The sequence below is a fragment of the Pan paniscus genome, chromosome 8 (genome assembly GCF_029289425.2).
Source record: "Pan paniscus chromosome 8, NHGRI_mPanPan1-v2.0_pri, whole genome shotgun sequence".
Taxonomy (NCBI): Eukaryota; Metazoa; Chordata; class Mammalia; order Primates; family Hominidae; genus Pan; species Pan paniscus.
In genome coordinates, this window is record NC_073257.2 from 85,278,644 (window position 1) to 85,291,725 (window position 13,082).

A 13,082-nucleotide genomic window follows, 5' to 3' on the forward strand; every position below is an offset into this window, starting at 1 on the left:
TCCCAGCATTCTGGGAGGCCTAGGCAGGTGGATCATTTGAGGTCAGGAGTTTGAGAGCAGCCTGGCCAACATGGTGAAACTATCTCTACTAAAATTACAAAAATTAGCTGGGCCTGGTGGCACGAGCCTGTAATCCCAGCTACTTGGGAGGCTGAGGCAGGAAAATCTCAAAATTACGGAAATTGGTAGAAAGTATAACTTCTTATTTGGAAGAAACAGTAGTAGAATCAGTGAACCCAGATTCTAGTCCACCATTAACGGTATCTGAGTGAATTATTTTAACTTTTATGCAAAAGTTTCTTCATTCACCAAATGGCCATAATAATATTTGGCCTACCATCCACAGAAAGACATTATAAAAGTCAATTGATGTTATTTTGAAATTTCTTCGAAAAGTATGAAGTACTAGATTAATATGAGTAATCATTATTGGATGCTGTATGATATGCAATTGTGTGGTATTTTATTTTGTTGTTGTTTGTTAATCATAGACCCAAAGCTGATAAGTTTTAGACCTGTTTCAATGACTTTGAGAAAATTATGAAATGAAAAAATAATTATAACTAATCTTAATGCAGACAAAGAGTAAAGAAGAGGGATATATACTTGTGGTATCTATAATTAGTCTAAGGTTAATGTTAGTTCTGAAGTCAATCCAGAAGTGAAACATCACTGCTTCATATCCTATATCAATTTAAGGAATACTTTGTTGTTGTTGTTGAGACAGAGTCTCCCTTTGTCACACAGGCTGGAGTGCAGTGGCACCATCTTGGTTCACTACAACCTCTGCCTCCCAGGTTCAAGCGATTTTCCTGCCTCAGCCTCCCAAGTAGCTGGGATTACAGGCTCGTGCCACCAGGCCCAGCTAATTTTTGTAATTTTAGTAGAGATAGTTTCACCATGTTGGCCAGGCTGCTCTCAAACTCCTGACCTCAAATGATCCACCTGCCTAGGCCTCCCAGAATGCTGGGATTATAGGCATGAGCTACCGAGCCTGGCCAATTTGAGGAATACTTTTAATGGAGCTACTGTGGCAGATTGGTTGCATTAATAGATCCAATTCTTCTCCACTTTCTGTATTCATGTCTGTGTAGTAAAAAATAAACCTTGCCCCAACAGGTATATAAAAATATGCTCAACATCATTATCATCAGAGAAATGCACATCAAAACTACGAGATATCAACTCACCCCAGTTAAAATAGCTTTTATCCAAAATGCAGTCAATAATGAATACTGGCGAAGATATGGAGAAAGGAGAATTCTCATACACCGTAGGTAGGAATGTAAATTAGTACAGCCACTATGGAGAACAGGATGAAGGTTCCTCAAAAAACTAAAAATAGGACTATCATCTTAATATAATCCAGCAATCCTACTGCTGGGTATTAACCCAAAAGAAAACAAATCAGTACATCAAAGAGATATCTGGCCAGGCACGGTGGCTCATGCCTGTAATCCTAGCACTTTGGGAGGCCGAGGCTGGTGGATCACTTGAGGGCAGGAGTTTGAGACCAGCCTGGGCAACATGGCGAAACCCTGTCTCTACTAAAAATACAAAAATTGGCAGGGCGCGGTGGCTCACGTCTGTAATCCCAGCACTTTGGGAGGCCGAGGCGGGTGGATCACGAGGTCAAGAGATCGAGATTATCCTGGCTAACATGGTGAAACACCGTCTCTACTAAAAATACAAAAAATTAGCCGGGCGCGGTGGCAGGCGCCTGTAATCCCAGCTACTCGGGAGGCTGAGGCAGGAGAATGGCGTGAACCCGGGAGGCGGAGCTTGCAGTGAGCTGAGATCGCGCCACTGCTCTCCAACCTGGGCGACAGAGCGAGACTCCGTCTCAGAAAAAAAAAAAAAAAATTAGCCGGGTTTGGTGGCGGGTGCCTGTGTTCCCAGCTCCTCGGAGCCTGGGAGGTTGAGGCTGCAGTGAGCCGTGACTGCGCCATTGCACTCCAGCCTGGGCGACAGAGGGAGACTTTGTCTTTTTTTTGTTTGTTTGTTTTTGTTTGAGACAGAGTCTCCCTCTGTCGCCCAGGCTGGAGTGCAAGTGGCGCGATCTCGGCTCACTGATACCTCTGCTTCCCGGGTCCCAGTTCAAGCAATTCTTCCTCAGCCTCCGGAGTAGCTGGGATTACAGGCACGCGCCACCATACCTAGCTAATTTTTGTATTTTTAGTAGAGACAGGGTTTCTCCATATTGGCCAGGCTGGTCTTGAACTCCTGACCTCGTGATCCACCCGCCTCGACCTCCCAAAGTGCTAGGATTACGGTCGTGAGCCACCGCGCCCGGCCAAGATCCTGTCTTAAAAAAAAAAAAAAATCCCACAAAAAACAAAATCCTGTTTCCATGAGCAGTTACTCCTCATTATCTTTGAACACTATCCTCATCCCCATCCCTAGGCACTTTTTGTCTTACAGATTTGCCTATTCTGAATATTTCACATAAGTGCAATCACAACCCTAGGTATATTTCATATAAATTGCCCCCATTCCTAGGCAACCACTAATCTGCTTTCTGTCTCTATAGATTTGCCTGTTATGAACATTTCGTAGGAATACAATATGTACTCTTTTGTGACTGGATTATTTCACTTAGCATAATGTTTTCAAGCTTTATCCATATTGTAGTATATATAATTCCTCTTTGTTGCCAGAAATATGTCATTGTATGGTTGGATATGCCACATTTTGCTTCTCCATTTATCAGTTGATAGTCATTTGGGTTGTTTGTACTTTTTTTGAATATTGTGAATAATGCTTCACAAAAATTAATTTACAAGTTTTTGTGGACATTTGTTTTCAATTCTCTTGGGAATATAAATCCAGGAGTTAAATTGCTGGGTCATTTGGTAACTCTATATTTAACTTTACGAGGAACCACCAAACTGTTTTCAAAAGCGGCAGCACCATTTACAATTTTACCAGCTGTGTATGAGGATTCCAATTCCACCACATCCTCACCACTCCTTGTCATTATCTGCATTTTGATTGTAGCTATCCTATTGGGTATAAAATGATATCTCATTATGATTTTGATTTGCATTTCCCATGCAAATCTTTTCATGTGCTTATGGGTCATTTTTCTATCTTCCTTGAAGACGTATCTATTCAGATTCTTTGCTCATTTTAAAATTTGGTTGTTTATCTTTTTATTACTGTGTTATTTAAGTGTTCTTTATATATTCCAGATACAAGTCCCTTATCAGATACGTGTCTTGCAATAATTTTTCCCAATTCTATGAGTTATCTTTCTATATTCTTCATGATATTGTTTGTAGCACAAAAGTTCTTAAAATTTTGATGTCTTATTTTTTCGTTTGTTGCTTATGCAAAAAAAGCCAGATGAGATTTTAATAGAAATTGCATTGAATCTGTAGATCAGTTTGGGGAATATGCCATTTTAACCAAATTAGGCCTTCCAATTTATGAACATGGGATTCTTTCAATCCTTCCAATATTTTCCAATATTTATGTTCAACTTCTCTACCTCACACCCAGTCAGAGATACAATCCAGGTCTATAGTATGGTGGTCAAAAGTACAGATTCTTTCTTAAGACAGATTTAGGTTAATATCCCAACACTTCTACTGAGTAGCTGTGTAAATATGGACAAATTACTTTTCTTTTTCTTTTTTGAGATGGAGTTTCACTCTGTTGCCCAGGCTGGAATGTAGTCGCTCAATCTTGGCTCACTGCAACCTCCACCTCCTGGGTTCAAGCGATTCTCCTGTCTCAGCCTCCTGAGTAGCTGGGGCTACAAGAGCACGCCACCACACTTGGCTCATTTTTGTATTTTTAGTAGAGACGGGGTTTCACGATATTGGCCAGGCTGGTCTCAAACTCCTGAGCTTGTGATCCACCCGCCTTGGCCTCCCAAAGTGCTGGGATTACAGGTGTGAGCCACCGCGCCTCCCCTACTTAATTTTTCTAAGCCTATGTTTTCTCATCTGTAACATGCAATTTTTTTTTTTTTTAGACAGGGTCTCTCTGTCACCAAGCTGGATGGAGTGCAGCATCATGATCTCGGCTCACTCCTGGGCTCAAGCAGTCCTCCTATCTCAGCCTCCTGAGTAGCTGGGACCGCAGGTGCATGCCACCATGCCCAGCTAATTTTCGTATTTTTTGTAGAGATGGTGTTTTGTCATGTTGCTCAGGCTGGTTTCTTGAACTCCTGAACTCAAGCAATCTTCCCACCTCAGTCCCCAAAGTGCTGGGATTACAGGCGTGTGCCACCACACGTAGCCTAAAGTACAAATTTTAATACAGATTTCATAGGATGTGAGGATTAATGACAAATATGTGGGACACTTAGCATAGTGCCTGGAACACAGCAAATGCTCAGTCTGAGCTATTTTTATTATTATAGCACTTAACAATTACTACAAAAATAGTTATTTTGACTTTTTAAATTATTAGAGCCCCAATTTCCCCCTAAGCATCCTTAGAATCCATTGACTTTATATCTTGTTTCCCTACAATTTTCTGTGTCTTCCTTAAGGATAATGAACCAATCTGATTTTTTTTTTTTTTCAGACAATGTCTCGCTCTGTCACCCAGGCTGGAGTGCAGTGGCGCAATCTCAGCTCACTGCAACCTCTGCCTCTCGGGTTCAAGCGATTCTTGTGCCTTAGCCTCCCAAGTAGCTGGGACTACAGGTATGCGACACCAGACCTGGCTTAATTTTGTATTTTTAGTAGGGTTTCACCATGTTGGCCAGGCTGGTCTAAAACTCCTGACCTCAAATGATGTGCCCATCTCGGGCTCCCAAAGTGCTGGGATTACAGGCATGAGCCACCATGCCCGGCCTACTCTGATCTCATCTCTGATCACCATGCTCTTTCCTAGCCTTTCCTCAAATGGCACACTCCCACCCCAGGGCCTTTGTGTATGCTTATTTTGCTCTGTCTACAAATCTCTTTCCATAGATATAAACTTGGTTTCTTCATCACCTTCTTCAGGGTCTTTGTTTAAATATTATCTTAACAATGAGGCTGACCATCCTATATAAAATAGCAAAATAATCCCTCAACTTATCTTGCTTTATTTTTCTTCTTAAGCTTTATAACCATGACACATTGTATATTTACTCGTTTGTTTCCCCTTCTAGAATGTAAGTTACATGAGGACAGAGATTTTCATGTTTTGTTCCCTGCTGTATCCTATCCCTATAACAGTCCTAGGCACATTGGGTACTCATTAAATACATGTTGAATGAGTGGACTTCTTCTCTTGGCTGGGTGCGGTGGCTCACGCCTGTAATCCCAGCACTTTGGAAGGCCGAGGCGAGTGGATCACTTGAGGTCAGAAGTTTAAGACAGCCTGGTCAACATGGCGAAACACTGGCTTTACTAAAAATACAAAAATTAGCCAGGCATGGTGGTGTGCACCTGTTATCCCAGCTGCTCGGGAGGCTGAGGCAGGAGAATCACTTGACTCCGGAGGAGGAGGTTTCAGTAAGCCAAGATTGTACATACCACTGCTCTCCAACCTGAGCGACAGAGCAACTCCATCTCAAAAAAAAAAAAGTGTCTTCTCTCATAGGCAAGTAACTTCAGTAGTAAAACGAGAAGAGAGCGGCACCAAAGTAGCTCTGCTGAGAGGTGAAGCCAGCTGGACTTCCTGGGTGGAGTGGGGACTTGGTGAACTTTTCTGTCTAGTTAGAGAATTGTAAATGCACCAATCAGCACACTGTAAAAATGCACCAATCAGCACTCTGTGTCCAGCTAAAGGATTGTAAACACACCAATCAGCACTCTGTAAAAATGCACCAATCAGCACTCCGTGTCTAGCTAAAGGATTGTAAACGCACCAATCAGCACTCTGTTTCCAGCTAAAGGATTGTAAACACACCAATCAGCACTCTGTAAAAATGCACCAATCAGCACTCTGTGTCTAGCTAAAGGATTGTAAACGCACCAATCAGCACTCTGTGTCTAGCTAAAGGATTGTAAATGCACCAATCAGCACTGTGTCTAGCTAAAGGATTGTAAACGCACCAATCAGCACTCTGTAAAAACGCACCAATCAGCACTCTGTGTCTAGCTAAAGGATTGTAAATGCACAAATCAGCACTCTGTCAAATGAACCAATCAGCACTCCATAAAATGGACCAATCAGTGCTCTGTAAAATGGACCATTCAGCAGGATGTGGGCAGGAACAAATAAGGGAATAAAAGCTGGCACCCCCAACAGCAGCGGCAACCTACTCGGGTCCCCTTCCACGCTGTGGAAGCTGTGTTCTCTCGCTCTTCACAAGAAATCTTGCTGCTGCTCACTCTTTGGGTTCGTGCCACCTTTAAGAGCTATAACACTCACCGAAAGCTCCACGGCTTCATTCTTGAAGTCAGCAAGACCAAGAACCCACTGGAAGGAACGAACTCCGGACACACTGCTAGGAGACTGCTTCCAGTCAAATGGAATGCTCTTCCTCTGATCAAGAAATGAATCCTACCATAAGTTCAAACATATCTATACATACCTATACAGAGTCCCATCCTTTTAAATTGGAAGAACTTCATGAAATTTTAGAGCTAGTTCTAAAGTGTGCAGAGAGAGAACTAGAGATATACTAAGGTTAAAAGGTATTTGATTCCCACCCCTGCTTCATCCTCTCCCCAGCCTCATAATATATGCCTTCTGTGTATGAGGGTGGACTTAATGACTTTATCTTTTTTTAATTAAAAAATGGATCTAATACTAACCTACTTTCTCCAAGGATACAGTAGTTCTCTTGGTAATAAGATCTTAGATGTTCATGCTTTTGACAATCATGGTTAACTTGCAGCTGGAGAACACAGCAGCATGCCTGGGAACTGAACTACAATTCCCAGAGTGCATCTCTAGGAGGATTCTGGGAAGTGTGGCAGAAGAAGCAATGGTCCCTCCAGGGAACGGAAGCCGTTGAACGTGAACATTTGGAGTTTCCTCTTTTGTGCTGATTCCTGAGGACTAGGAAGGTGCCCCGAAAAGAATTCAGAGTGAGTACAGTGAAACAGAAACCTGCTCAGCTTCTAAGTGCAGGAAGGACTTCACAGGGAGGCATGATCAGAACTTGAAAAAAGGTCGTGGTCACAGCATTTTAACATTTTAGCTTAATCTCTTCCTTTTTGCAGAAACCAGGGATATAACCATAGTTTTGCCTCATAACTGTGGAGCTACCTCAGTAACCACAGCTCATCATTTTCTGATATTTTTTGGAAAGTCATTTAAAAATGGAACTTGCCAACTTCTCACATTGTGCCTTAATTTTTATTTTTTTTTTAAGGGGGGAAATTATTTTTTAGAAAGCAAACTATAAAGCAGGTCAGTGAGACCTTCAAAGCTGTATTCCCGTGGTTCCTCAGTTTTCCATATTTCCCTGTCCCATGGAGGTCCACAGTCGTGGAGAAACGGACTCTAAAAACAGGCGGAGTATCACTCGGTCGCCCAGGCTGGAGTGCAGTGACATGATCTCCGCTCACTGCAAGCTCCGCTTCCTGGGTTCATGCCATTCTCCTGCCTCAGCCTCCCTAGTAGCTGGGACTACAGGCGCCCGCCACCACGCCCAGCCACTTTTTTTTGTATTTTTAACAGAGACGGGGTTTCACCGTGTTAGCCAGGATGGTCTCGGTCTCCTGACCTCGTGATCCGCCCACCTCGGCCTCCCAAAGTGCTGGGATTACAGACGTGAGCCACCGCGCCCGGCCTAAAAAAAGGTCTCTTAAATACTAGGGAACCTGGCCTCTTCACGGTGGAAGTAACCACTAGATTCAAGATGGGCTTTTTTTGTTTTGTCTTGTTTTGTTTTGTTTTTTTGTTTTGAGACAGAGTCTCGCTCTGTCGCCCAGGCTGGAGTGCAGTGGCGCGATCTCGGCTCACTACAAGATGGGCTTTTTTGTCACGCTGTAGTACTTTATAATCTTTCTTCTGGAAAGATGAACAGGATAAGAAACGTGTGAATCATTTGTGTTGGGGAGTTCAAAGAAACTCTTAATGTTAAAGCACCTTGCCTCATCATTTAGTAGTTGGGTAAGACTGCTATTACCTTTCATCTCTATCAAACATTGTACTTTTAAAAACATAAATAGCTCTGTGACCATCAGCTCATGAGTCAGCAGCCATGACAATCTACAACTGGCTAAGGTTAATTTAGTAGCAGAAACTAGGCAAAACATCAGGCAGCAGTTCCCAAGGTCCAAGAAACTCACCAAATGAATTCCCTTTGGCTCACGGAATATGGTGAGGTGTTTTGGGGAACAGTGGCATGGAGGTAGCCTCATTAACCAGTTAGTCTCAGGAACTACTATTTTATTAGGCTTTTCTTTTGTCTTAAAAGGAATAAGTACACATGGCTAATTTTTTTTTCAGTACAGAAAAATGAACAAAATAAAAATTACAGGCACCTTTTTCAATGTTTGTCTTCATCCCACTCCCCCAAATTAGTCACTCTTTAACAGTTTGGTATGTATACTTCTAGTCATTTGAAAAATATAAATAAGGCCGGGGGCAGTGGCTCTTGCCTGTAATCCCAGCACTTTGGGAGGCCCAGGCAGGCAGATCACCTGAGAACAGGAGTTCGAGACCAGCCTGACCAGCATGGAGAAACCCCGTCTCTACTAAAAAAAATACAAAATTAGCTAGGCGTGGTGGCGTATGCCTGTAATCCCAACTACTCGAGAGGCTGAGGCAGGAGAATCGCTTGAACCCGGGAGGTGGAGATTGCGGTGAGCCGAGATTGCGCCATTGCACTCCAGCCCGGGCAACAAGAGCGAAACTCCGTCTCAAAAAAAAAAAGAAAGAAAAATATAATTAAATACATATAATTTATGTATATTGGTATGTCTGTGTCCTTTTCTTTATAAATAATTAGGTCATGTTAACCAACTGTTACCTGTTTTTTTCTCCAGCTTTATTAAGGTATAATATTAAGGTATTAAAGTATAATATATACTTTTTGACAAAAAAAGTATATATTTATAGTTTACAATGTGATGTTTTGATACAGGTATACATTGTGAAATGATTAAATCTAGCAAATTAATATATTCATCACCTCACATTTTTTTGTGTGTGTTGAGAATATTTAATATCTACTTTCTTAGTAATTTCCAAGTATATAAATATTATGAACTATAGTTACCATACAGCACAATAGATATCCAGAATTTATTCATCCTAACTGAAACTTTGTACACTTTGACTAGTATCACCTCCAATTCCTCCTTGCTTTTTTTGTTTACTTAATAATGTGTTCTAAGTCTCTCTCCCTGTTACTATATATATATATTTTTTTTTCACTGTTATATTATTTTCTATTTGTTCTTTTTCTTTTTCTTTTTTTTAAGACGACGTTTTGCTCTTGTTGCCCAGGCTGGAGTGCAATGGCACGATCTCGGCTCACTGCAACCTCCGCCTCCTAGGTTCAAGCGATTCTCCTGCCTCAGCCTCCCAAGTAGGCAGGATTACAAGCATGTGCCTCCACACCCAGCTAATTTTGTATTTTTGGTAGAGATGGGGTTTCTCCATGTTGGTGAGGCTGGTCTCGAACTCCTGACCTCGGGTGATCCGCCCGCCTCGGCCTCCCAAAGTGCTGGGATTACAGGCGTGAGCCACCGCACCCAGCCCTTCTATTTGTTCTTAAGTCGCGTATTAATCCATTTTATCATAATTTTCAGTTAACGTTCTTGTACATATCCTTTCCTTCCTAGGGTAAATTCCTAAACATGGAATTGCTGAGGAAAAAGAGAGGCTTATTATTTGACACTTTAATAGATATTTCCAAATCAACCTGTAAAAATATCATACCAGTTTACATTCTGAGTGGTGTATGAGCCAGAAATAATGACTTTAAATACATTTTTTATAGTATATCACACTAGTTTTGGGGTTATTAAAGTAGGAATAATACTTTTAATAATCTCCTAGAGTGCTTTGCAACCCACATATTGCATACTGCCTTCTGTGAAAGCTGGCTATATATTTGTTTTCTCTCTCCTGCTAGAGTTCCTTGAGGGCAGGGATTTTCATCTTTTACATTTTTGTGTTCTTTAAGGGACTCTGAATAAAGTCAGTACTCAATAAATACTTTGTTGAATGTCATTTGCTAAATATATTTTACCCATGGCTAGGACATAGATTGTAGCCAAAACTGTCCAAGAATTCATCATCAGTGATTCATAATTATGCAACCAAGAAGTAGGACTAAATTTTAGATGTTCCTCAGTCATTTAGTGTCAAAGCTGGCTTTCCTCAGACACAGTGAAAAGGGTGGTTGGTTATTTAACTGTAATGAATTCTTGACTTTTTTTACTGCCAATGTGAGAGGTACTTTTCATGGGGAATAAAATACTGATATACAATTTAAAGGGACCATCTTGCCCAGAATGGATTATTTAGTTACAGATTTTTTTTCTTTCTCAATGAGCGACAAAAAAATAGAAAATACCTTGGATCCATGTGAATTTGCATAGCTGCCTTCTGAAAAAATTTCCTAATGTTGTGACTTTATATATTCTTATGACAGGATTCCTTCTACTTCATTCTTACTCTAAGTGGGTAGAACAGGTTTCAGTTTTCTAGATTATGAAAGAAGTACTGAAATGTTGAGATCCCATAGCTACTTAGAGGTAGAAATGCAATTTAGAAACAAGATCACCTGACTCCTATTGAGTTTGTCTTTCCTTAATATTACAGAGTGATCCCATTCTGGCTTAAAGTATAACCCTCTTGGCAATTCATTACTTTAAATTTCATATTATGACTTTTTTTAAAACTCCTTTTTTTTTTTTAAGGACCTGACAATGTCCCTGTATTGTGGAATAGCTTGCAGGAGAAAATTTTTTTGGTGCTATAGGCTGCTGTCAACCTATGTTACTAAGACACGGTGAGTTTTAGCCAACCTGAGCTTTGATTATTCTGTTTGGCCCATTAAACTATTGCGATATTATGATTTTATATATATATTTAGGTTTATGATTATTATATATACATTATATATTACTATATTTGTGTGTGTGTATATGTGTGTGTGTGTATATATATATTCATATATATATATTCATCCATGGTTTCTGGCTCATAACTCCTATGGCCCTTATTACAGTCTTTTGTTATAATGTGGGGCACTTTAGACCTCAGGGGCAGGCCTCAGGAAACAAAATCTCTTTTACCTTCTCCTATCCTCCTTTTACCTGCCCATGGCAGGACTCTAATCTGATTGCGGGTCCAAAGACCCTCATTCCAGAGAGGGTTGTGCCCCATACTCCGGAGGAAGGAAGGCTGCACAGAGAGGCCAAGGAGAACCTGAACAGACAGGCATTGCTGGGTTTCCGGTCAGTCTATTATTATAAAATCATAACCATTTTGTCCAATCAGATTTCTACATGGTTGTCCATCATGCCTATGTAATGAAGCCACCATAAAAACCCAAAAGGACAGGGTTCAGAGAGCCTCTGGATAGCTGAACACATGGAAGTTCCTGGAGGGTGGTGCACCCAGGGAGTCATGGAAGCTCTGCACCCTCCCCCTACATACCTGACCTAAATGCATCTCTTCATTTGTATCCTTCGTAATATCCTATATAATAAACCAGTAAACATCAAAAAATATATATTTTTATTTTTTTAGAGATGGAGTCTCACTCTGTCACTCAGGCTGAAGTGCAGTGGTACAATCTTGGCTCACTGAAGCCTTGATCTCCTGGGGTCAAGCGATCCTCCCACCTCAAACCCCCAAGTAGCTGGGACTACAGGCATATGCCACCATGCCTGGCTAATTTTTATATTTTTGTGTAGAGACAGGGTTTTGCCATGTTGTCCGTGCTGGTCTGAACTCCTGAGCTCTGGCAATCCACCTGCCTTGACCTCCCAAAGTGTTGGGATTACAGGCGTAAGTCACCAAACCTGGCCGAAAAATTTTAAACAAACTAAATATCCAATAATATCTAAAATATCTCACACACTTGAATATAAGTTCTATTAAGATCAGACTTTGTCTTTCCACTGTGGTACCCCTACTTCATAAAACAGTGCCTGGCACATGGTAGGCACTAAAGTACTGTTGAATGAATGAACAGTAAGGGAGAAATTAAGTAAATTAAGGTACTATAATAGAATAATAAACATGTTAAAATTATATTGTTCTATTCCTGTCACTTCAGATGAAAAAAACTGTATTGAATAATATTTCATGAAGTTTCCTATAAATAAAGTAGATAACCCCACCCCCTTCCCCCAAGAACTAAACTTCAGTGAAAGGTAGAGTAGGAAAACAAAATCTACAATAGCACATGAAGATGATAAAGACTTTTTTGTCTTAGCCTAGGGAAATTAGAAATCTGTGAATTTGAAATCACTAGCCTGCTTTCATACAGTTTTGGGGGTTAAATTTATACCATCTATGTGGTGTGGTTCTAGAACCCTTAACCTAAGAAATAATTTTTTTTTCTTTTTTTTCTTTTTGAGACAGGATCTTGCTCTGTCACACAGGCTGGAGTGCAGTGGTATGATCATAGCTCACTGCAGCCTCAACCTCCCAGGCTGAATCAATTCTCCCACCAAGTAGCTAGGATCACATGTGTAGCTACTTGTACACCACCATGCCTGGCTAATTTTTTTTTATTGTTTGTAAGGTAGGGTCTTGCTATGTTGCCCAGGCTGGTCTCAAACTCCTGGGCTCAAGCAATCCTCCTGCCTTTACCTCCCAAAGTGCTGGGATTATAGGCATGAGCCACCATGCCCAGCCTAAGAAATGAATTTAAGTAGTAATCTTGGACTGAAAATACCCCTGGGGCACCATGTGAATATAAATATAAAACTCCTTAGGAAGTACACACTCACAACCAGTGATTCCTACATATAAAGCCCTATCAAGCTCCAAAATTTAGAGGCATATAAAGGCTGGGTGCAGTGGCTCATGCCTGTAATCCCAGCACTTTGGGAAGCCAAGGCGGGCAGATCACTCGAGGTCAGGAGTTCGAGACCAGCTTGGCCAGCATGGTGAAGCCGTCTCTACTAAAAATACAAAAATTAGCCAGGAATGGTGGCGTGCACCTGTAGTCACAGCTACTCAGGAGGCTGAGGTGGGAGAGTCGCTTGAACCTG

General features: G+C 41.2%; 2 protein-coding genes across 8 annotated transcripts in view; one reads left to right on the forward strand and one right to left on the reverse strand.

Annotated features, from left to right (window-relative positions):
* The window catches only part of ECD (ecdysoneless cell cycle regulator), a 92,848-nt gene that overhangs the window by 28,510 nt on the left and 51,256 nt on the right, over window positions 1-13,082 (reverse strand). The window lies entirely within an intron of this gene.
* NUDT13 (nudix hydrolase 13) overlaps window positions 1-13,082 on the forward strand; it is a 49,649-nt gene that overhangs the window by 1,008 nt on the left and 35,559 nt on the right. Inside the window, exons 2-3 of one of the 6 annotated variants that reach the window (XM_055092990.2) lie at window positions 6,788-6,980; window positions 10,773-10,864. In XM_055092990.2, the coding sequence (XP_054948965.1) occupies window positions 10,782-10,864 (83 nt within the window). In that variant the 5' untranslated portion in view covers window positions 6,788-6,980; window positions 10,773-10,781. Of the gene's footprint in view, window positions 1-924; window positions 6,981-10,772; window positions 10,865-13,082 lie in introns of those variants that run through there. The other 5 variants (XM_063607758.1, XR_010113256.1, XM_063607759.1 and 2 more) reach the window with 5 other exon arrangements.